This window comes from Apodemus sylvaticus, chromosome 12, assembly GCF_947179515.1.
Source record: "Apodemus sylvaticus chromosome 12, mApoSyl1.1, whole genome shotgun sequence".
In the NCBI taxonomy this organism is placed as follows: Eukaryota; Metazoa; Chordata; class Mammalia; order Rodentia; family Muridae; genus Apodemus; species Apodemus sylvaticus.
This window is the reverse complement of record NC_067483.1, coordinates 88,562,040-88,584,687: the sequence shown is the minus strand read 5'-3', so window position 1 is coordinate 88,584,687 and position 22,648 is coordinate 88,562,040. Positions and strand designations below refer to the sequence as shown.

Genomic DNA, 22,648 nt, shown 5'->3' with positions numbered 1-22,648 from the left:
AACCTGAAGATAGGACAAGTGGCCTGTGGAGGAGGAAACAGGGCAGGTAATGCCCCAGGGCAGATGGCACTAAACGCTATTTAGTGTCAAGCTCGGGAGTGCGGCCTTCACTCACTATCTACCTAGTACCATAGTTACCAGAGTGTTACAGCACAAAGCCTCCTCAGGGCACAAATGTTCAAAGAGGCCAGTTCTAGCCTTGAGTTCACCTTCGACGCCAGCCCACTAAGACAATCCTATGCGTTCTAGCAGGGCTGACACCTGTGCTGGACCTGGTGCTTGCAGGATAGGTTCTTCTACTGGGCCCAAGTTTCTGGCTTTCTATACCATTTGTGATGCTATCTGGTGGCCTCAGCTCCCAGACAGGTCAGGTCTCCAGCTAGGTTTCTTTTCTGTGCTCCCCAGAATAGATTTCGCCTAAAAAGGCTCCTGCTTCGTGTTGTTGCCAAACTCTTGCCTCATACCAGACCTTTCCAGATCCTTCCGTACCCTGAGCTCTGATGTGATTGATCTTAGCCCCACTTTGGCAAAGACTGGATCATACCACAGGTGTGACATGGTGATTGGCTTTTGTCATCCACCAGCAAACTCTCTTGTCCAGCAGATGAGCACCTGGATGGTAATGTTTTTGACTCTGCCCTACTGCGGTGCTCTGTTGATGTTACATGGGCTCCAGATGTGTGGCATAGGGGAAGGCTGTGCTGGAAACAGAGCTTCTGCCCCCGGCATCACTCTGATCCAGCCCCATGTCTCTGACCTGGAGTCCCATACTCTCTGGGGCCAGGCTTGAATCCCTCCCTCCCTCCCTCCCACCCAGGTTGTGCTCTGAATGACTCTCCCGTGGGACTGGCTGCCTACATCTTAGGAAAGTTCTCCACCTGGTCTATCCAGGACCACCACTGCCTGCAGGATAGAGGCCTGCAGAGGTGAGGCCCCCTCCACTGCCTTCAGGACGCAGTGCCCAGCCTCTGCCTCTCCCTGCCCACCATCCATCCTGGTACAAAGCCCTCTACAGGAGCCCAGCAAGCTCCTCTGTCTTGGGTGTCCCACACATTCTGACAACCCACCTGTCACCTGGGCCACCCTGTGTGGAGGACAGGGAGGTGGAGACACCTACAGGACAAGTGTCTGGCTCAGCAGGTTAGTGACATAGAAGATTCAGAACTCAGTAGCTCCCCCTAGAGTCAAGGAATCCGCAGAGCAGTGAGCAACCTTCATTGCAGAATGGCAGGGCCTCTCCCCCAGGCCCTGTACAGACTTGTAGGTTAGGCTTTGCAGGGCCAGTTGAGGGAGAGATGTGGGAAAGGCTGGGAGCCATCTCATCTCCATAGTTCTGGAAGCTGCACCACATCAGCAAAGACAGCCACTGTCATTTCAGACCCAGCTCTCAGGTCCTGGAAGCAAAAAAGAACAGTTCTGCATGATGTCATCAGGAGAGCAGCAATCAGGGGCAGCAGGAAAGATGGCCGACCTGCCCAGCGAACTTGAAAGTCAGCCCTCCACATCACCGCAGCAGGGAGAGACCAAAACACTGCTGTTGTTTTCCTTGGGGACACGAGCCAGGCCTTTCACTCTCCTGGGCAGAATTGTCCCAGCATGCTCTGCTGTTCTCCAGGGCTCAGTGCTGGCACCTTGAGCCCTCTTGAAGCAGCAGGCCTATGGAGCTCTGTGCACAAGAGCATCCAGAGCCCTTGGGGGAGGCAGGACAGCCTGGGCGTGAGTCCTCACTCCTTCCTTTGTACACGGCACAGTCCCAATGACTCATCTCATCTGCTGTGTGCACAGGGCAGTTACACTCTGGACGTCAGACAGCAAACTGAACCTCAGTGACCCAGAGACAGGGTGCCCACAGATCATTGCTGGAGCCCCATCTAAGGAAAGGGCATCCAGGGTGTGAGCGTGGCCCGTGCCAGCTTTGCCCGGTAGTCTGCTTTTGTGTGGAACTTTGTGTGTGGGAAAACTGCAACCTGAAACTTCAGAAATAATTCATTTAAAACCTCATGCCATTCTGAATGCCAAGATAAGGTCCCAGTGTCCTGCTCCACCCCCACGCCCATGTCATAAGCTACTCCTTAGTCCACTGCGTCAAACTGTATATGCTAGGTGCCTGTTAGTCACCTAGAAGTGCTCAGCTGGGAGGCGATTATCACAGAACCTCAGAGCTGTGTCCAAGCCTGACTTCATTTAATAACAGTCTCAAAGCTCAGCTCCAGTGTTGCCGACACCGCGGTACAGAACAGAGCTGTCAACACTCAACTGGATTATTAGTTGTTATCAATGTCTCACTAGGTCTCCTCATGAGTAGCTTCATGTTGAGTGTGTGTGCATGGGTCAACACAGCATATTCTAATACTTTCCTCAGTTTGAGGCTGCCATGGGTGCAGCTTCTTGGAAAGCATCATCTTCCAATCCGCCCCAGTGAAGGCAGAGTGGACGGCAAGGTCACAGATCCCACGTGATTCAAACTGTTCTCTTACGTTCTAATCAAGATGACAATGTTAGTATTTTGCTCAAGGAAGGGCCATTGAGACTCATGATCTCGGACTACAGAGCAGGTCTGACTGTAGCGTGTTAGTTCGGCAACCTCCACTCCTTATTTTAGAGCAGTAGTAAGTGGTATTCTGGAGTATCCTGGAATAGCAGCCAGCGTTGGCCTGCTGTTGACCTTGAGACCTGTTGTCTCAAGGGTGGAATAGTCAGAGAGCCATACAGATTCATGAAGAAGCTATAATTCATGCAAATGAATATTCTTTAATAGCTCAGGAAACAATGATCAAAACTGACAAGGGATCTTTATACACTGAGGACTGGAATTGGAACAAATGCAGCCACCATGGAAATCGGTATAAAGAAGTTTCCTCAAAAAACTAAACTACGACCTAGCCATACCATTGGATTAAGCCTAGAGGAATATAAGTCAATACATCACAGAAACAACCAAGGCTATGCAGAGAAAGCCGTCTAAACAAAGAAGAGGAGGAGGAGGAAAAGGAGGAGGAAGAGCAGGAGAAAGAGGAGGAACTATTAGTGGAAGGCACCAGAAGGGGAAAGAAGTGTGGGAGTGGCACCTTTAATCCCAATCTGGGCCCTACAGTAACAGCAGAAAAGGTAATTTCCAGATGATAAAAATTCACACAGGCCAGAGGAATTAGAATAGCAGCCCATAGAGATGCACTATTCTGAATTAAGAATCTGGATTCTACTTAATGATGCTTTAGAACAATGTCATATAATAGTTTATATGTTTCATTTGATAGACTTTGGAGAATTAAGATATATGTGTATATTAATAATCATGTAATTGATACCCATTAAAAATTCAATGGGCACCTGCTATAATCTCTGGAGAGGCTGATGCTGAGATTGCACACTTATTAGAGGTTGGGACAGTCTCCGTAATGCCTTTGATGATTCTTCAGGATATGTATCCAACAAATTACAACAATTTAAAAAAGTTATGGCTTAAAAATGTTACAGATATATCTTAGAATCCTTCAAGGAGTTGTAGTGGTTGTAAAGCCATCTAACAGGACTTTAAAGAAAATGCTCATGGAAGGGGAGACGAAGATTCTCCCAGAGATCTGTTAAATAATGTTTATTGACTTTATATTTTTAAAATGTCAATGAGATGAATAACATAACTGCTAAAATACATTGGAATTTAAAAGGACTGATGATTTAGATCAGCCTATATATATAGGATAACATCAGAATGGAAGGTAGGAAATATGTTACCTTGGGGAAAGAGAATATGTTCTTGTTTCAACAGGAAAAGGTAACTATGGATCCCTTCAAAATTAATAAAAATCAGATTTGACCGGGGAAGACCCCCTGCAGACCCTGACTGCAGATATGAAAGAAATCAAGAAGTCCAACAAAACAGGTAACATGCTGCTGATCTCCTTATATGGGAAGAGCTCTGAGGTGGGCTGCGATGTGACAATGTCTCCAGCCAGAACTTCAATCAACTATGCATAGCCAACAAATCTTGTTGGCTCTAAAAATCCTCAGGATTTATCATGCCATCCTTTCAAATGACATAGATAAAAATTTATATTACAGTTTGGTTATACAGTCCAAACTAACTTTTTTGTTTGTTTGTTTGTTTGGATTTGGTTTTTTGAGACAGGGTTTCTCTGTGTAGCCCTGGCTGTCCTAGAACTCACTCTGTAGACCAGGCTGGCCTCAAACTCAGAAATCCACCTGCCTCTGCCTCCTGGAGTGCTGGGATTACAGGCATATGCCACCACCACCCGGCTCCAAACTAACTTATAAAAGAAAAACAGATGCTTTACCTACTTGAACAGAGAGCAAAGAGTCATGCTTAGCTAAATTGTGCACATTGGACATTCCATACATTGGCTAAATGTATATTTCCAGTTAAAGTTTATGTTTATAGACACCAATGACATTAAGAGGCCCTGCCAAGATTTACCCTTTTGGATGCCAAAAGGATGTTGAGACACTGAGGCATGTTTATTGTAGCATTCTGCTTCATCCAGCCTCAGACTATATTAACCGTTTAATCAAAGCTAGCTTTCTTAAGGCTGGCCAATATCCCAATTTTCTTTGGGCCTCCAAAAAATATGACACCCCCAGACAGTAGGAAGCAGTTTTTAAGAGAATGTCAACCAATTCCCATAAAGCAGAGTGGGTGGGTTTTGGTCTTGGGTGATGAGTGTTTGTTGTTGTTTTAGGGGAGTTGGTTACAAGTTGCTAATGGCCTCAGTCAAGGAGGAAACAAAGTAAGAGCTGTTACATTTTGCCACCCCGACTCCAGGAGAATCTGTGTGACAAGTTCCACAGACTAAGGCATTAGACTTCAAAAGAAGGAGGTCTCCTGGAACTGGTTGTGAAAACAATTGAGTCTTAGTTCTCATGTCAATTTTTCTTTTATGCTTTCTTTCATTTCTTTTCTTACATACAGGTTCCTGGGAGCCTAGACCATGATCTGAAACAAGACTAATGGGTACGAAATCACCCCTTGAGATGGGTCACTAACATGACCTTATCACCAGGAAAAGCAACACTTTACTTTTCAAATCGTGTACAAAATTATTATGATAAAAACTTTCCCAACAGTAGAATTTCATATGGCTGCACGTGTGTCATCAGAAGTGGATTTTGGTATATGGCAAAGAAAGCCTTAATTAGAAATAATTAAAATAGTTAAAACTTATGCTTTGAAGATTTATAAAAAATCAGGTATTAGATGTTAAGCAATAATTAATCATAGGGGCTGGAAAGTTAGCTCAGCAGTTAAGAGCACTGACCATAAAGATTTATTAACCTGTTCCTTGGAATATGCCACTAACCTTGGACAACCACCCTATTGAATATATTCTTTTAGAATTGTTATATTTCTGATGATGACATCACCTGTTCGGTTTGTGATTCACTGAACACGTAGTTCAGAGATGTAATGCTTAGATGATTTTTGTATTTTACTGTGCCAAGTGATTCTTGTTGGTATTCACAACTGTTTCACCAGTGATATGGTTTCTAAGAGTTGTGTCATGTTTGATTTAATGTATAAAATCCCGTTTGAGAGCTGCAAAATACACTCAGATTCAAACTGCCTCTGTGTTTCTGTTTGTCACCACTGAATCCTTACCCACCTGGACTTCGAGAACCCTCATCCCAGGGACCCCCATACCCAGCTAGGGTGGTCCATGGCAATATTTGGGGAATATTTCTCTCTTTTACTTTTCTTTCTCCTTTCTCTCTTACCTAATGATAAGGGGAAAGTGGGGGGGAAGGGATGAAAGGACAAAACGTGGGGACACAGGAATGATAAATAAAGGGTAGAATATTGATATACCTGTAGACCAAAGAGCATCAACAGGCCAATTATTTTTACATTTGGTATGGACTTTCTATATTGACACAGATTTAGGTTTATATTATGTTACAACATACTATGTATATATGATCTGATGCCCTCTTCTGGTGTGTCTGTAGATATATTATGTATATATGTTAAATATTTAAAAAAGAAATGTCCTGCATGTTATTTGAGAGCTGGGGTGTCTGTGTGCTCACGTGAGTGTGTGAAAGAAAATCCCTCAAGAGTTACATTTATATACTTTTTTCCTATTTTGTTTTTTAATTAACTTAAAAATTTTACTCTTGTATGTATATGGGTGATTTGCCTGCTTGTATGTCTGTGCACCACACATATGCCAGGTACCCACAGCAGGCACACAGGGCATTGGATCTCTTGGAACTGGAGTCACAGATGGCTGAGTCACCATATGGATGTTGTGAATTTGAAACTATAGAAAAACAGGCAGCCTTCTTAACCACTGAGCCACCTCTCCAGCCCCACCATTTTACTTTTTAAAAGCTATTGTGCATGGAGTATGAGTCCTTTCTCAAGTTTGTTATTGACACATAGGAAAGCGACTGCTTTATCTGTTGCTTTTGTCTCCTGTGCTTTGCTGAACGTTTTTATCAAGTTAAAAGAGTTTCACTTTTTTATTGTATACAACTTTTGCCCTCATATGTTTGTATACCATACGTGTGCTGGTTGCCCTCAGAGGCCAGAAGAGGGCGTCAGATCCCCAGGAAGTAGAGTCACCAAAGGTTGTGACCTGTCCTGTGGGTGCTGAGGGAAGCAGGTCCTCCTGGAAGAGCAGCCAGTGCTCTCAGCTGCGGAGCCATCCCTCTCGCCCCCTTCAGAGTCTTTTAAGGATAGGATCATGTATTCTACAGATAGGCTTGGTTTGGTTTTCTTTCAAATTTGTATCTCCTTTTAGAAATAAACTCTTGAGTGCGCTCACACATCAGCCACTGTAGATAGTTTTGTGCCCCCCACCCCGCCCTGTGTGAAGCATGCTCCCTGCAGCCACACGGGGTTAGCTTCCTGCCGTCCTCTTACTGTCAACTGAACCAGCGGCCAGTGCTTGGGGCCGGGGGCCATTATTCCACTTACTGCTGTCCCCAATGGCAGTCACGTGGCATTCAGACCGCCAAGGCGGACTTCAAACAGATCCCATTACGTGAAAAGTGAATGTTTTTGACATATGAAGAAAGAAAAAGATATCGAATGTGAGCGAGACCCTTGAAGACAAAACCTTTGATCCACAGACTTATGAGGAAGAAAAAGAAATCCCTGCCTCTTCTATGGCAGAGCTACACACTGTGCTAGACCCAGTCACTGTGTGCGGGAGGTGATGTATAAGGATCCGGGGTTTCATGTGTCTATCTGTTGGGAATCTAAAGACTTCATCTGTAGGTAAAGTGGCAGTTTTGCGGGATGGGTGCCCACTCCCTGGGCTGTACTGCCCTCCTCACTGGCCATCTCTCAGACCCACTACCTGGAGAACTGGGCCTTCAGTACATTCACAACAGAAGGTTCAGTGGGTGCCTGAAACTTAGTCACTGGCTGTTCATGAGCCCGTGTGAGGTCCTCTGATGGCCACAAGGGGGCGGCAAACACACGCCCTTCTGAATTCAGGATTCTTATTTGGCATTTGCTACAGAGGGAAGTGCCAGATAAGATGCCAGGAGACCCCAGGACTCCTTTCCTTCCTGGGCCTCTTCTTCTTTAGCCTTCAGATGTTGCGATAGGGAGAGGCTGAGTCTCTGAACCCCAGGACCTCAGAGCAGGAATGGCTGCTACCCAGGGCAGGAAAGCAGCCTTGGCCTTCCCAGCTGATAGCTCCTTGAGGTCAGAGACTCTTCTGAGAACAGTCTATCCTTGGACAAGTCCCTGATGAGAAGGTCTCCAGATACCGTCACTACTAAAGCACATCTGAGGCCCTGCCAACCCCACGAGGGCCCTGATGAGAAAATCCACAGAGACCATTACTACCCAGGGACACCTGAGGGCCTTCAACAGCCACAGAGGGGGTCAGAGGGGTTGGGAGAGCCCCCATTCTCAGCCTGTGCCAGGCAGGAGGTAAGGCTGACACATGCTCATCTCCACAGCCAGCCTGGTTTCCCATATAAAGCGGGAATCTCCCAGAAGGCAGCACCAGGAAGGTGTGTCTGGTGCTTCGTTCTCCACGTTAGGCTAAGATCGTCCTCCATGATGCCTCTGGGAATACCTGAGACATACGATCATTGCAGGGAGAGGCCCTGCTCTAGTGGAAGAGAGCGAGACACAGGGGAATCCTCCTCTCTGCCTCAGCGAGAGCACCATGGGACCACACACAGCCTTGTCCATCACTCTGGGCTCATTGGAGACATGGCCAGGCTGGGATACTTTGATCTTTTTCACAGACAGTTACCAGCAAAACAACCTTTGCTCCCAGTGCCCTGTGTACTCTGAGTGGCCCAACAGGTGTCAGTGGTCTTCTGAGGCTGCCTAGTGAGGTATGGCTTTGACCGCTGGAGACACCCAACTGTGATTCTGCCCTAGGCAGCAGGGCCAAGTTCAGAGGGCCAGCAGGACTCTCCAAGACAGGGGTGGGGAGCACACGGCAACTCTCTTTCAGAAGGGAAGGCCCGTGTGGATATTGAAGAAACACATGGCATTTGGTCCATACATTCTTAGAAATCAATCCATTTATCATAAAAGCCAAGTAGCTCAACACAGCTATGTAGTGGGGTGAAGCATATGGGGTGCTGAGAGACAGCTCTGTGGGGTTTAAGTCAGGGTCCCCCAGTGTGCTCAGGGAACAAGCTTATTCCGCAGAAAGGGGCCATCTTCCATAAGTGTGACTCGGGAGGAACCAGGGCTCCTGCTAGAGCCATGGGTGGTGTCCAGCGTCATGACTGCAGCTCAGCCAGGGAAACAAACTTGCGGATGTCCTGGGCCAGAAGCCTGGGCTCTTCAAAGGCAGCAAAGTGGCCCCCACGTTCCATGTAGGAATAGGAGATGAGTTTGGGGTACTTGGCCTTCACCCACTTTTCTGGGGTATGCATTATCTCGGAAGGGAAGGCAGAAAAGCCGGTGGGCACAAAGACCTTCATCCTGTGGAGAAGAGGGATGAGGGGAGGCTGAGGTGCTGTGTTCTCCTGTTTCCAGAGAGGACTCGGGGCCTGGGGAGGACTCTGCTAGGTCCTATGGAGTCATAATGTCAAGGGCTTCCACACCCTCCCATTACATTCCCTCCTTTTCATTCATTAGGGACCTTCTCTGCCAGGGAGGGCCACCCAGCAGGGCATGGGCAACCACTGAGGCACACCTTGCTGGGCTATCTCTTTGCTCTCCCCTGAGGGTCTCTGTATAGGCCTGTGAATCCCAAAGTGCCTGAACACAGGCCAGGACCCTGAAGGAGTGGATACTCAGGACGTTTGGTGTCCATCAATTCTTCCCCGAGTTAAAGGACAGATGGTACCCAGCCCCCAGCCCCAGCGTCCCCCTCCCTGCTCAGCCAGGCTAACCTCTCATGTCTATGCACCATGAGGCCCTGGCCCATGTTCTCCTTGTAGTAGCGCTGGGAGGAGACAATGGTTCCTGTGGTCCAGTAGATCATGATGTTAGTCAGCAGATCTTGCAGGGAGAATTTCCTGGGAAAACACACAGGATGTCCAGACTCAGTGAAAGCTATGGCCGTCAAGGACAAAGGGCTGCCCCCTTCAGGGTCACCACATCAGACAATGCCTAGCTCTCACATGTGGGAGCCCAGAGAAGGACTGATGACTTACACCTGCCACCCAGGGGTGTGGCCTTCCACAGAGAACAGCTCCAGCCTTCCCCTGTAGCTGTCTTTGTTGTAGAAGAGCCGCTGTGTTTGGCTTTAGGCTGGCCACTGCAGATGCCCTCGTCCCTTCTATGACATTCGCTGACATCAGTGTTTCAGGCCTATGGTCCTCTGAGTCCTAACTGTGGTGAGCTCTATGTGACCTCCTAACCCTGGTGACTCTTTCAATCCCAGTTGCTGACTCCTCCAAAGGTCTCAACATTGCCTATGTTCTGAAGGACCGCGGGTCTACCACAGCCCAAGCTCCCTTGCCACCCTTCTTGAGAACATCTTAGTCTAGAAGACACCAGTGTCCACTGTGTCTGGGTCTAGGATTTCAAGGTTTTTCTGCCCCACAGGAACTGTGATCTGCCAGTGAATTACCACATCTGCCTCCTTGGCCATGTTAGCTCCTCTTCCCAGGGCTGACTGAATTATCTGGTCTAAGGTTACCTCTTCTACATGCTGCCCTCCCCACCCCCATCTCCTCTCCTCTCCCTTCTCAGTCCTGCACCCGGAAACTGGTCACATTGCTTTGGCCTGTAGGACTGGGGCTCTTATTGGGCTCTGTCCTCTTAATCTGTCTGTCCCTCTGTCCTTTCCTGTCTCTTCTCTGTAGACAGAGATCCTTAGATGCTGCTTCTCATATTTCTATGATATGTACCACAGACCAACAGACCACACGGAACTCTCTTCCGTACACTCTCTCACCCAAGCGCTGCCTTTGTGGATCCAGGCTCTGAGTGGACACCTGACCCAGAAGCCTTGCAGTCTCTGCCCCTCAGTGTGACAGTGACAAAAAGGAGCTTGGCATCAGGCTAAACTCCTGTGACACAGCACTGTGTCAGAGGACACAGCAGTCACCCTCACACCATGCACTCTCTCAGCTCTGTCCCCTCCCATGGCTCTCCACAGAGCTCACGGGCTGTATAGGGCCCAAGTGTCAGGGCTCAGTTGTTCTGACACAGAGGGCATTTGCTGCTTTGGGCACTTCCTGGCACATGTATTTTTTCTCATCAGTAAGTAGGAGGCTGAACAAGTCCCTGGCCCTGTCTTGCGTCTGCCTCCCCATTCCTGAGCCCTGAAGAAGCTTGCTGGCTGCCGGTGGGGTGCCTGGAGACAGGGATAGAATGTCAGGCCGAGAGGCAGAGCCTGGGGATCAGGTCTGACAGAAAGGTGGTGGGCTCTCACCTCTCCAGGCCTCCATCCTCCAGGTCACGGAATTCTGACTTGGTCCATGTGGAGAACTTTTCTAAGATGTACGCAGCCAGGCCCACGGGAGAGTCATTCAGGGCGCAGCCTGGAGGGGAGGGAGCAAGGGAGGCATTCAAGCCTGGCCCCAGAGAGTATGTGACTCCAGGTCCAAGGTGTGTGGGTGCCACAGAGAGGCAGCAGGTCTAGCTGTGCACCCTACATCTGGAGCCCTGGCCTGAATAGCCTCATAGAGCAAGTGGCGATTTATATTCCATACAATCTCATGGGATTCACAGACCACATGGGCTCTGCCTTGATGTAAAATGAGAAAACCAATACAAGTAAATATTAATATGTCCATGAGTTAAAATACAATTCCAGTTGTACTGGCTAGTTTTGTGTGTCAACTTGACACAGGCTGGAGTTATCACAGAGAAAGGAGCTTCAGCTGAGGAAGTACCTCCATGAGATCCAGCTGTGGGGCATTTTCTCTATTAGTGATCAAGTGGGTAGGGCACCTGTGGGTGGTACCATCCCTGGGCTGGTGCTCTTGAGTTCTATAAGAGAGCAGGCTGAGCAAGCCATGTAAGTAACATGTAAGCCAGTAAGAAACATCCCTCCATGGTCTCTGCATCAGCTCCTGCTTCCTGACCTGCTTGAGTTCCAGTCCTGACTTCCTTTAGTGATGAACTGCAACGTGGAAGTGTAAGCTCAATAAACCCTTTCCTCCCCAACTTGCTTCTTGGTCATGATGTTTGTGCAGGAATAGAAACCCTGACTAAGACACCAGTCATTGGGACAGAAGGGGAAATGGGAGGTCACTGGACGCTTAGGATCAATGAGGCTCTAGGTACCAGGACCAGCAGTAAAAATCATGGCAGGGGTAACAGTACAGCAGCAACCCCACAGGAGTCGTGGTGAGCAAAAGGAGCAAGAACACAGAGTCCATGCTGTAGGCTTCAGTCCTGAAGGATACATACAGAACACAGTGCCCAGGGAGCCCTAGTTAAGGAGAGTGATGGGATCACTCAGGTCCTCAGAGAGGCCATCAACTGTGTCTGGGACGTGACGTGGGTAAGAGACAACCTTGGCAAGCTCTCTTTGAGAGTGCAGGTACAAGGCAGGAGAGATGGAGACTGACTTCTCTCTGCTCTATTATGCATTTTTTTTTTTTTTTTACATTTCCAGGCATAGCATGATGAACATCTGCTTCACAACTGGAATGAAACCCTTACTTTATAAAGTGCTATTCTGATCACTTTGGGTGTGGAGCTGCCATGGGAACTGTGGGAGGCTCCACAGTGGGCAAACTGTCTCCCAGATGTCCTCTGAGTAGACTCAGGGGACATCCAGAGGACACCTGATAGTCCTTGTATCTTCTTGGGCAGCAGTTCTCAACATGGGGGTCGTGACATTTTTAGGGTCAAATGACCCTTTCACAGAGGTCACATATCAGATATCCTGCATATCAGATATTTACATCATGATTCAAAGCAATAGTAAAATTACAGTTATGAAATAACAACAAAAATTATTTCATGGTTGGGGACTCACATCAAGAGGAACCGTTTTAAAGGGTCTCAGTATTAGGAAGGCTGAGACCCACTGTACTAGAGTGGGCCCACCTAGCCATGCCTTTCCCCTTCTTTACAGGCCTGTAAACGACAGAAAACCAGCACAGTACAAATGGTTCTGCCCTACAAGAAGAAACACATTTTTTCAGCAGTTTTTTTCATCTGTAATGGGGCTTGGACCTTGGAACCTAACAGGTTTGAAGTAAGGACTCTCCCACTCAGCTGCCTCCCCAACACGTTTGTCTCTTCTGAAACAGGATCTCAGCCTAAGGCGCACAGGCAGCCCTTGACCTTCTGGAGCCTCTGGCTGCAGCCCTCAGAGCAGCTGGGTTAGGCCTTCCTGAGGCACGAGGCCCTGTGAGCCTTCAGGCCTGGTTACCCTGGGTGTTAATGAGTCTTGCATTCACTAGAAAACAAATTTGTATGCTCAAAACCTTTGAACAAACTATGGTATGCTTGATCATCTATAATTTTCTTTATAAATTACAAAAAAAGTTTGTAGTTTCTGTTCTTTTTTTCTTTCCACGTCCACCCCAACTGTCTAAATGAAGAGTCTTTCTATGTAGCCCAGGATGGCTTGGAACTCACTGTGTAGACTAGGCTAGAATAAAACTTGTGGGGTTCCCCTAGCCTCTGTCTCTCATATGTGGAACTAGAGCTGTGGTGAATGACAGGTCATTTGTCACGCAGTGTGATGCCCTGGGTTCATTTCTCAGTACAGAAAACAAAGATGTCTGCTCCCTTGTCCAGGGGTTTCTTGCTGCAAGCTGTGTTTTCAGGGACAGTGAGATTCCCTCTGGGCCACACTGACCTGGCGTGCTTACCCACAGTGTCCGGCTTGGTGGCCTGGATGTGTAAGTAGCCGCTCTCCCTCATGATGCTGTAGAAAACCTTCTCCTTATAGGGATACAAGAGCTCGATATCCTTCTCTGTGTAGCCAAGAAATCTCCCAAAACGCTGGCCCAGGAGAGGGGTCAGGGGGTAAATGCTGCTTGGAATGAAAGCCACATTCAAGTGCAGGCCTTTCACGTGGCTGTGGGCAGAGGAAAGGGCACAGGTGGGCGTGGCTGCTGTGAGACAGGGGTGAGGGGAGAGGGAGGGCAAGGGAGAGGCTGCAGAAATGAAGAATCCAAGCAGTCTCCTCCAGCCCTGTCCCTCTGGGGCACCCACTGAGTTGGAGGTAAGTGGTTGGGAAAGAGAAAAGAGTTCTCGAGTGTTCTTGTCTTCAGGGCTGTTCTACACCTTGTCCCACATAGACTCCTATAGTCCCCTTCCTCTGCTTCAGAAAGCCGCCACAGCTACCCCAGGGGTCAGCATGCCCTCTCCCGTGCCCAGTGGGGAAGATCTGTTTCTTCTGTCCTGGGCCCACAAGCATCTGGGCCTGGGGGACCTCACTAAGGGATCCCCAAGTCTCAGACACTATTAAAGAGGGCCTGGGGTGTACAGTCCTGTGTCCTGTGTAGATCCCACCCACCCACAGAGTCTGGTGAGGTGGTGCCATGCCTGTATGACTATGCCAACTCACTTGGGAACCAACTGGGCCACGTTGGTGCAGATGAGGGACCCCCAGTCCCCGCCTTGAATGTAGAATTTCTGGAAGCCCAGTCGTGACATCAGCTTGTAGAAGATCCTTGCGGTGGCCACGGTATTTAAACCTGAGTGTGAAGGGGACAGACATGGTGTTCTGTACGGTCTGGACAATGGTCTGCAGTTGCTGGACTTTGGGCTTCCAATGAGTTTCTTGAGTACAGCAGCAGCAACAGATAAAATAGCAAACATCATCAAATCACAAGTGTACATTAGCCTGTAGACGTGCGTGGAGGCACCGCCCTGGGAAATCAAGCAGCAAAGGGACCCTGCAAACACCCAGCAGGAGTCAACGGGGGAAGTCGAGGCAGCCAGCCAGGATTCCCAGTGCAGATTTGCCTACCCAGATGAGCCTCCCACCGTCGGCATTTATGTCATGGATGAACAGTAGCAGTGTCTGTCAGAAATAAGGTTGTCTTCTCAGCTGTCCTTGGCATGCAAGGGTTTTTTTTTTTTTAACATTCATTTATTCATTTCATCTTCAGACACACCAGAAGAGGGCATCAGATCTCATTACAGATGGTTGTGAGCCATCATGTGGTTGCTGGGGATTGAACTCCTGACCTCTGGAAGAGCAGTCAATGCCCTTAACCACTGAGCCATCTCTGCAGCCCAGGGATGCCACGTTTTTAATATTCTGAGCTGCTCGCTATTTTTTCCTTCTCCCATTTACAGTCAGGGCTGCCTGACCCAGGACTATGTGTCCTGAAGAACACGTGGAGATAAATGTGCTTGAGTCTCAAGTAGGGGCCTGCAGTGGGGTGTCAGCATCTTGCTTCCAGAGCCTGCTTCATTGGACTTCAGTGAGCAGGTGACAACTTATGAGCACTGAACTGAGATCATGGATAGGTCTTAAGTACCCTGGGACATTACCCAGACCTTTTTTTTTTCCCCAATGTTTATTTATTGTATGTAAGTACACTGTAGCTGTCTTCAGACACTCTAGAAGAGGGCATCAGGTCTCCTTAGATGGTTGTGAGCCACCATCTGGTTTCTGGGCTCTGAACTCAGGAGTTTCTGAAGAGCAGTCAGTGCTCTTAACCACTGAGTCTCTCCAGCCCCTGCACAGACCTTTCTTTCCCAAGGCTAAGGAGACAGTAGCTCACAGGAGACCAGCAGAAGGAGCGTTGGTGTGCCAAGGAAGACCCAGATCACAGCACAATGGGCCTGGTTCTGCCTTCCTTAGGACACTGCAGCCACCAGTGGGCCTGTGAGCCACACAGCATAGGGCTCAAGGTGGTGCTGCCCCCAGCAGGCTCTGTGATGACAGAGCAGTGTGGATGCGCCCCCTTCAGGACCCTGTACCTTTCTTGCTGGATGCCTGTGAGAAGCCATAGCCAGGAATGGAGGGACAGATGACTTCAAACACATGTTCATCACTCAGGCCGTGGGTCTTGGGGTCAGTCAGCAGCGGGATGATCTTGTAAAACTCATAGAAGGAGCCGGGCCAGCCGTGCACCATCAGCAAGGGCTTTGGGGTGCGGCCTGAGGGCGGCTGGGGAGGCTTGACGTGGATGAAGTGGATGTCCAGCCCTGGGGACAGAGACAGTCAGGGTGAGGGACAGAGACAGTCAGGGTGAGAGACAGAGAGACAGTCAGGGTGAGAGACAGAGAGACAGTCAGGGTGAGGGACAGAGACAGTCAGGGTGAGAGACAGAGAGACAGTCAGGGTGAGAGACAGAGAGACAGTCAGGGTGAGGGACAGAGACAGTCGGGGTGAGGGACAGAGAGACAGTCAGGGTGAGGGACAGAGACAATCAGGGTGAGAGACAGAGAGACAGTCAGGCCGAGGGACAGAGCATTCAGGCTGAGGGAAGGGGTTCCGCTGTGATAAAGGCTGAAGTCCAGAGGATTTTGCTTCTCTGTGCGCCATTGCTGGGAGAGAATAAGTGTTGGGCCCTTGGTGTCCCCAGGAACTGAAGACAGTGATGACAAGTCTCACCGTCGGTGATCACAGCGTGCTCTGGCTATGTGTTTATCCTGGCTGACCTCACGGTCACCTCAGAGTGTGCTGTCTGGAGGGCAGAGAGGGTCTGGCAATGCATGACCAGGTTCCCGTGATGGAGAGCTCTCAGCAGAAAGCATGAACATTCGTTCATTAAGAGGAGGGAGAGGCTCACGTGAGCATCAACAGTGGGCTGCACTCATCTCCGCAGAGCAGTCCTGTGGAGCGACTTTCCTCCCTGTGCGCAGCCAACACACGACCGAGCTCACGGCCATCAGATTAAATGTCCACATCATGGCGGTGGTGTAGCTCAGTTTTACAGACAGTTCTAGGCACTGTATATTCACTTACGTGGGGCTCTATTCTTGTAAAACATGAAGTAGTTTTATTTATTCTTCAACTATTTCCTATATGCATTATATATAGCATATAGTATATATAAATACACTAATGTATACATACACACATATACATACATATGTATCTTGATAGCTTCCCACTCCCCAGGGTTCCTTGCATGTTCTTGTTCTAACCTCTAACATGCGGGTACTGTCGTCTGCATGTGCGTGGCTGTGGTCATCTAGAATCACCTGCCACCCCAAAGAAAAAGGATTTCCCCTCCCTTAGTAGCCAGCAGTAGCCAGCAGCTTCTCATCGAGGGGAAGTCATGCTGGAGTTATTGACTGGGTTGGCCTTGTGCGTGAATGCAACAGCCCCAAGAGGCTTATATTCTCATGACCCTGCCTGGTGTGAAAATGTTAGAAGTTAAAAATGCACTAAATATTCACTTATTTAATGATACAATAGCTTGGCATGTCACTTGCCTAGTATATATGATGTCCCATATTCACTGTTCACACACACACACACACACACACATACACACACACACACCCAGAGTGCATTTCACACACCTAACTTGTCACCCATGAAAGCTAACCTCCCGGTTCCCTACAGAGCAGCCTGTTTCCTCTGTGGTAATGAGGCTGAGTGAGAGCTGTGCATAGAGTGAGTGTCAGAAGCCCAGGAAAAGGAACAGAGTGGTTTCTACAGAATGCACATTGACTGCACACTAGAGTAAGCCATGGGTCACACTGTTAGGAGCCTAGTTTGGGTTTCATTGCTGTGAAGAGACACCATGACCACGGCAGCTCTAATAAAAGGAAACTCTTAGTTGGGGCTGGCTTAACCTTTCAGAGGTTCAGTCCATGATCATCATGGTAGGCAGCATGGCGGCATGCAGGCAGACATGGTGCTGGAGGAGTTGAGAGTTCTGTATCTCAACCCACAGGCAGCAGAAGGAGACTGTGTTACTGGGCATAACTTGAGCATATATAACCTCAAAGCTCACCTCCACAGTGACACATGTCCTCCAATATGGCCATACCTACTCCAAAAAGGCCACATCTTCTTATATTGGGACTCCCCATGGGCCAAGCATTCAAAAGCACCATCTATAAAGGTCATTTCTATTCAAACCTCCACAAAGGCCAAGGAGTTTATGTAGCTCTATATGCTGAGATTTGAAGTTTTCAGGGATTAATTCTAAAACCATACAAAGAAATCCTCCAGGAATGGAACAACTAACTACTTTAATTTTGTCCTTTGTGATATGTGTGTTTATTTTTTCTGCAGTGAAGGTATATAAAATATATAAGCATTCCACATATATGCACTGAAGAATTTCTTATCAATTTCCAATTATAAAACTAAACTTTTTATATTTATCTTATTCTATGCATATTGGTGTTTTCTTGCATGTATGCCTGTATACCACACGAATGCATGCTGCTTGCAGAGCTTATAATGCAGTGCCCGATCTCTCGAGACAGGGGTTATAGATGTTTGTGAGCCATCATGGGATTGCTGGGAATCCTATACTCCTTTGTAGGGGAGGTTGAGACAGGGTTTCTCTGTATAGCCTTGGCTGTCCAGAAACTCACTCCATAGACCAGGCTGGCCTCGATCACAAAGTCCTGCACACAGTCAGCATCTCCCCAGCACAACATTCTGCACACAGTCAGCATCTCCCCAGCACAACATTCTGCACACAGTCAGCATCTCCCCAGCACAACATCCTGCACACAGTCAGCATCTCCCCACCACAGCATCCTGCACACGGTCAGCCTCTCCCCACCACAGCGTCCTGCACACAGTCAGCCTCTCCCCACCACAGCGTCCTGCACACAGTCAGCCTCTCCCCACCACAGCATCCTGCACACAGTCAGCCTCTCCCCACCACAGAGTCCTGCACACAGTCAGCCTCTCCCCATTACAGTGTCCTTCACACAGTCAGCCTCTCCCCACCACAGCATCCTGCACATGGTTAGCATCTCCCCAGCCCACTTAGTCTTTTTCTCGATGTCTCTCTGTTCAAACACATAGGTGGAATCATGAATCCGCCCTTTGTGAATGGCACCTGTCATCCAGGACAATACAATATCCTTAATGTTTCCCCATGGTGTCACACTGATGAATTTCTCTTTTTCTTTTTGAGAACTGTCATCATGTCCCAGGTTGACCCTCAGTTTCGATCCTCCTGCCTCTGCCTTCCAAGGGCGAGGATAACAGACACCCACACCAGCTTCACTGTCTCCCTTTTCATAAGTGAATGGCATCGATATTCACGTTCAGGGCTGTGAGATTCAGGGTTCTGGGCTCTAAGCTGACCTCACTTCTCAGGATCCTTCCCAGGGCCCTGCCTGACCTGTGTTCTGAGGTTTCTGTTAGTATAGTCGACATTTCCAAGAAACACTTCCAGAACATAACTCCCTTTTAACAAAACTAAAAGGCTGTGCTTGTTCTATTTTGGAACCATAATTTTCCCACTTAATATCTCCCAGGTCCTCCTCTGTTAGTAACGTACTGCCACCTTTAAGTTCATTTTAATGAATAATTTTATCATTTTTAGACTAAATAGCATGATATGAATTTGCTTTTATTTCAGATTTTAGTACCACATCAGCTAATTTTTGGGGTGGTTTTTGTTTTGTTTTGTTTTGTTTTGTTTTGTTTTGTTTTGTTTTGGTTTGTTTTGGTTAGGTTTGTTTTGTTTTGGTTTGGTTTGGTTTGGTTTGGGTTTTGGTTTGGGTTTTGGTTTGGGTTTTTTTTTTTTTTTTTTTTTTTTTTTTTTTTTAGAGCATTTCCCCATGTCTCCCTGGCTGTCCTGGACCTCAGTCTGTAGACCAGGCTAGCCTCGAACTCAGAAATCTGCCTGCCTCTGCCTCCCAAGTGCTGGGATTAAAGGCGAGTGCCATCACTGCAGAGTCACAATGGTAAATCATCTGATTTTAAAATTAAAAATAAATACACACCCATGCTTGCATGTTCCCGGGCTCTCCCTAGAAGCTCGTAGGAGGACAAACAAATATAGCTCTAGGTTAAAGACACAGTGACAGAGATACTTGACTTTGTCTTCCCTTGTAATACTTTCAGTGTAGTAATTTACCATTATCATTGTTAATTCTTGTTAAATTAGATACAGACCCTGCCCAAGAGTAACTTATCATAATGCCACGGAACATCACACTTACTGCCACTGAGCCACTGAACTGTGCATTTAAAGGCCATCAAGGCCGGAAATTTTTATGTTACATATATTTTATTACAATAAAAATGAGAGGATTAAAAATTAACAGTCTTTTCTGATTTCGTTAAACATACTGGGCTTCATTCTGAGTTTGTATGCTGTTAAAAATTTGCTTCCTACTAAGGAAAATATGAATTCACACAAAAACAATCCTGGAATTAAAGAGTTAACTTCCTGTCTTTATAGCTAGTCTGATTGACAGAAGCAGGGGGCTGGGCTGTGAGGTTGAGGGCCATGGGTGGACAGGACGGTTTATCACAGGACTGACCACTGAGCACCTCATGGAATTGCCTAGCCTGAAACTCCATCAGGCTGAGCTGAGGCAGGTCATGTCCAGAGCCCAGGCTTCCTGTACAGACCCTGCTCAAGCACCCTGCTACACTGCTGCCTGTCAGTTGGTCAAGTGGAGTTTTCTGGAAACATATTTTAATAGCACAGGTGGAACAACACTTTTGCCCCTAAAGTGATCTCCTCAGTCTTGGAAGAGTGCACGGGTGCGGCTCTGCACAGTGGCTTGCCTGTACAGGAAAGTGGGCACAACCAACTGGTACCAAAGGGAGGGCATGCACTGGGCCAGGAGTCAGATGCCACCCCAGGCCTGTAATGGTGGAAGGGACATGCCGGCCACTCAGAGAGGGAGAACAGTTGCTCTCTGGGGAGAAGGCATGAACTGTGACTTTCCTCAGGAAATCAATCACCCTGCTAGTGGGCTCTTAACTCCAGTGAACCAGTTATGGAAATGATTATGTCTGAGGAGGAGACCCAGTGTCCCCATCCCCTGGGCACCACCATGCAGGCAGGAGAAGGTTCCTGGCAGGGGTTGGCCTCCCTCTTGGTCACCTTTCCCCAGTCTTAGCAACACAGCTCACTGGAGACTCCACCATGCCACCAGCTTTTCCTGAAGACCACCTGCAGGTGACCCCAGAAGGCCACTGGGACTGAGTAGTGGCCTCCCTGCTTCCAATCTTGTTCTTGACCTCTGTTGTCCCCATCCCACCAGCCAGGCTGTGTTCCCATACTCAGAGGTCTTAAAACAAGAATCAGGAAGCAGAATTTGGGCTTCTGCCCTTCAAATACTTGAGCCTGGGCCAGAACCCAAGGGAAAACAAAAACAAAAAGGGCGGAGGCACCAGATAAGCAGGGCCATGCCTGGGCATGCTGGGCCGCTGTGGACAGGAGGAAGGATGCTGCCCATCCTTACGGGGCTTTTTGTGGGTACCCCTGGGGCACTAGTTGGGCACTGGGCAGAAACTGGACCCCAGGGGTCTGATGGAGACTCTCCCCCTTTCTCTAAGAATCCCTCCCTCTGCTCAGCATGCACTTCCCTCTCAGCACCTCTGGGGCAGCAGGTGTGCAAGGCTCAGCCAAGGGCAGGTGCAGCCACACCAGATAGCATGGGGTATTAGTGTTGGTGCTGAAGGCCACACAGCTGGTCCAGGAGCACACGAGGGCCTAGGGAAATCTTGTTTTCTTGGAAGGAGGGGCAGCAGAAAGCTTGGGGCCCCCTCACTGACATTGGTTGCTCCTCTCAGAGGACAACTGAAGACATAAAAGCCACCACACCAGGCACACCTCTGCCTCAGGACCTTTGCACGTTCTCCCCTCAGCCCAGTGCAGCTGGACACGGAGAGTGTGGCCACTCCTAACCCTCTGGAGGGTGAGAGTGTTGCCTCTGTGAGGCCTTCCCTCTCCAGTCAGCAGTCCTGGTTTCTTTTATGGCTTTCTATTTCCTACAGCTCACAATTATAATTTATATTTTACAAATAGATAGACATTTATTTTGTGGTGCAGGGAATCTGACCTAGGGCCTTGAATTTTGGTTTTTGTCTGCATTAAAAAGGTCCCAGATCCCATGAGAACATATTCCCTGCCATCCCTAGGGTGAAAGGCAGTGTCTGAATAGTCAGCTCAGGTCCCTAAGCCCCACTGTAGATGCTTCTTCAGGGACACAGGAAGCCATCATGTGACACTCGTGTAGGGTATTAGGGTTGGAACATGCCCATGCCTTTGCTTTATTTATCCCCTCCCAGTCTTCTATGTCCATGCACTGCACAGCCAGTGAAAGGCTCCACTTGAGGAAGGAAGCCATCACCGTAGTAAAAGCTAATGTGAGCCTCTGGGGCTCTGTGACTTAAAAAAAAAAAAAAAAAAAAAAAAAAACGAAAGAAAGAAAGAAAAAAAGAAAAAAAGAAAATGCCAAATAAGTGTGGACCTCTCCATTCCTTGCCAGGAGGGGCAGAATGATAGCAAAGGCTCAGTCCTAATGCTGACATGCATGTATGTGCATGCAATGGATTCTTCTACTGCCCGCCCAATCTGGCTAACCTGGCGCTGGCGAGGCAATCCAGACTTCCCGCTGCCCGAAGTTTAAAAAAAGGAGACAATGAATTGAAGAAATTAAAATTAAGCATCACTGCATGACCAGCGCTCTCTGCTACCTGGATTGGCTCAGGTTCCTGTGCAAGAAGCAATCCTGGAACCAAAGAGACAAACCTGCATCTGCAGGGGAGGGAGCCAGCTTAGCCCCCAACCCTTTCTTCCAGGTGCATCTGACTGCCTGGCTAGAGGGGTGGGGCATCAGATGCAGAACTGGAAGGCTTGGCCAATTGCCAGCCTGGAACAGCCTTGGGATAGCAGGAAGTGCATATAGCTGCTGGAGATACAAACCTGACAGCTCTCGCTCTGGAGCCCTGCCACTGTCCCCGGGACTAACAGTCAGGGGTCGCGCTCGCGCTAGCGCTCCCACTCCCGAGGCGGCTGGTGTGCAGTTCCTCCACTCCCAAACTCCTCTTGAGCTTCTTTGCCTACCTCTGAGCTATGGAGGAACTAGTTGTCTGTTAGCCTCGCCCCTACTAGCCCCGCCCCCACTAGCCCCGCCCCACCCTTGGCCCCACCCTCAAGCTGCCTACTTGGCCTAGGTTACCTAAGCACCTAGCTAAGGTTTCACCTATTCTGGCAAAGTCTGCCGTTCTGAACAGGTTATTGGCAGGTTAAACTCTGCAGCCTGTGGACTCTAAACACAAAAGCCCGAGCTGGTCTGGTGCTACAGCCTTCCTCTCACCCTCCTAGCAATTCCTTGTAATCATCTGATAATCGGTCAGTGAGCAAACATCTGGGGAGAAAGCTT

At 48.5% G+C, this 22,648-nt stretch overlaps 3 protein-coding genes across 12 annotated transcripts in view; all 3 read right to left on the bottom strand.

Annotated features, from left to right (window-relative positions):
• Positions 1 to 22,648, bottom strand: part of LOC127697608 (epoxide hydrolase 1-like) — a 114,573-nt gene that overhangs the window by 23,109 nt on the left and 68,816 nt on the right. The window lies entirely within an intron of this gene.
• The window catches only part of LOC127697610 (epoxide hydrolase 1-like), an 81,067-nt gene that overhangs the window by 22,910 nt on the left and 35,509 nt on the right, over positions 1 to 22,648 (bottom strand). Inside the window, exon 1 of one of the 2 annotated variants that reach the window (XM_052200873.1) lies at positions 22,189 to 22,331. The exons of the other annotated variant lie outside the window; for it this stretch is intronic. The gene's annotated coding sequence lies outside the window, so the exon portion shown is untranslated. Of the gene's footprint in view, positions 1 to 22,188; positions 22,332 to 22,648 lie in introns of those variants that run through there. 2 annotated transcript variants of the gene reach the window in all.
• Positions 1 to 22,648, bottom strand: part of LOC127697606 (epoxide hydrolase 1-like) — an 81,252-nt gene that overhangs the window by 23,109 nt on the left and 35,495 nt on the right. For 2 of the 9 annotated variants that reach the window (XM_052200867.1, XM_052200859.1), the window contains exons 5-9: positions 13,926 to 14,055; positions 13,225 to 13,433; positions 10,824 to 10,932; positions 9,334 to 9,459; positions 8,494 to 8,920 (exon numbers count right to left, since the gene is read on the bottom strand). In XM_052200867.1, coding sequence (XP_052056827.1) covers positions 8,716 to 8,920; positions 9,334 to 9,459; positions 10,824 to 10,932; positions 13,225 to 13,433; positions 13,926 to 14,055 — 779 coding nt within the window. In that variant the 3' untranslated portion in view covers positions 8,494 to 8,715. Of the gene's footprint in view, positions 1 to 8,493; positions 8,921 to 9,333; positions 9,460 to 10,823; positions 10,933 to 13,224; positions 13,434 to 13,925; positions 14,056 to 15,292; positions 15,521 to 22,648 lie in introns of those variants that run through there. The other 7 variants (XM_052200860.1, XM_052200863.1, XM_052200864.1 and 4 more) reach the window with 7 other exon arrangements.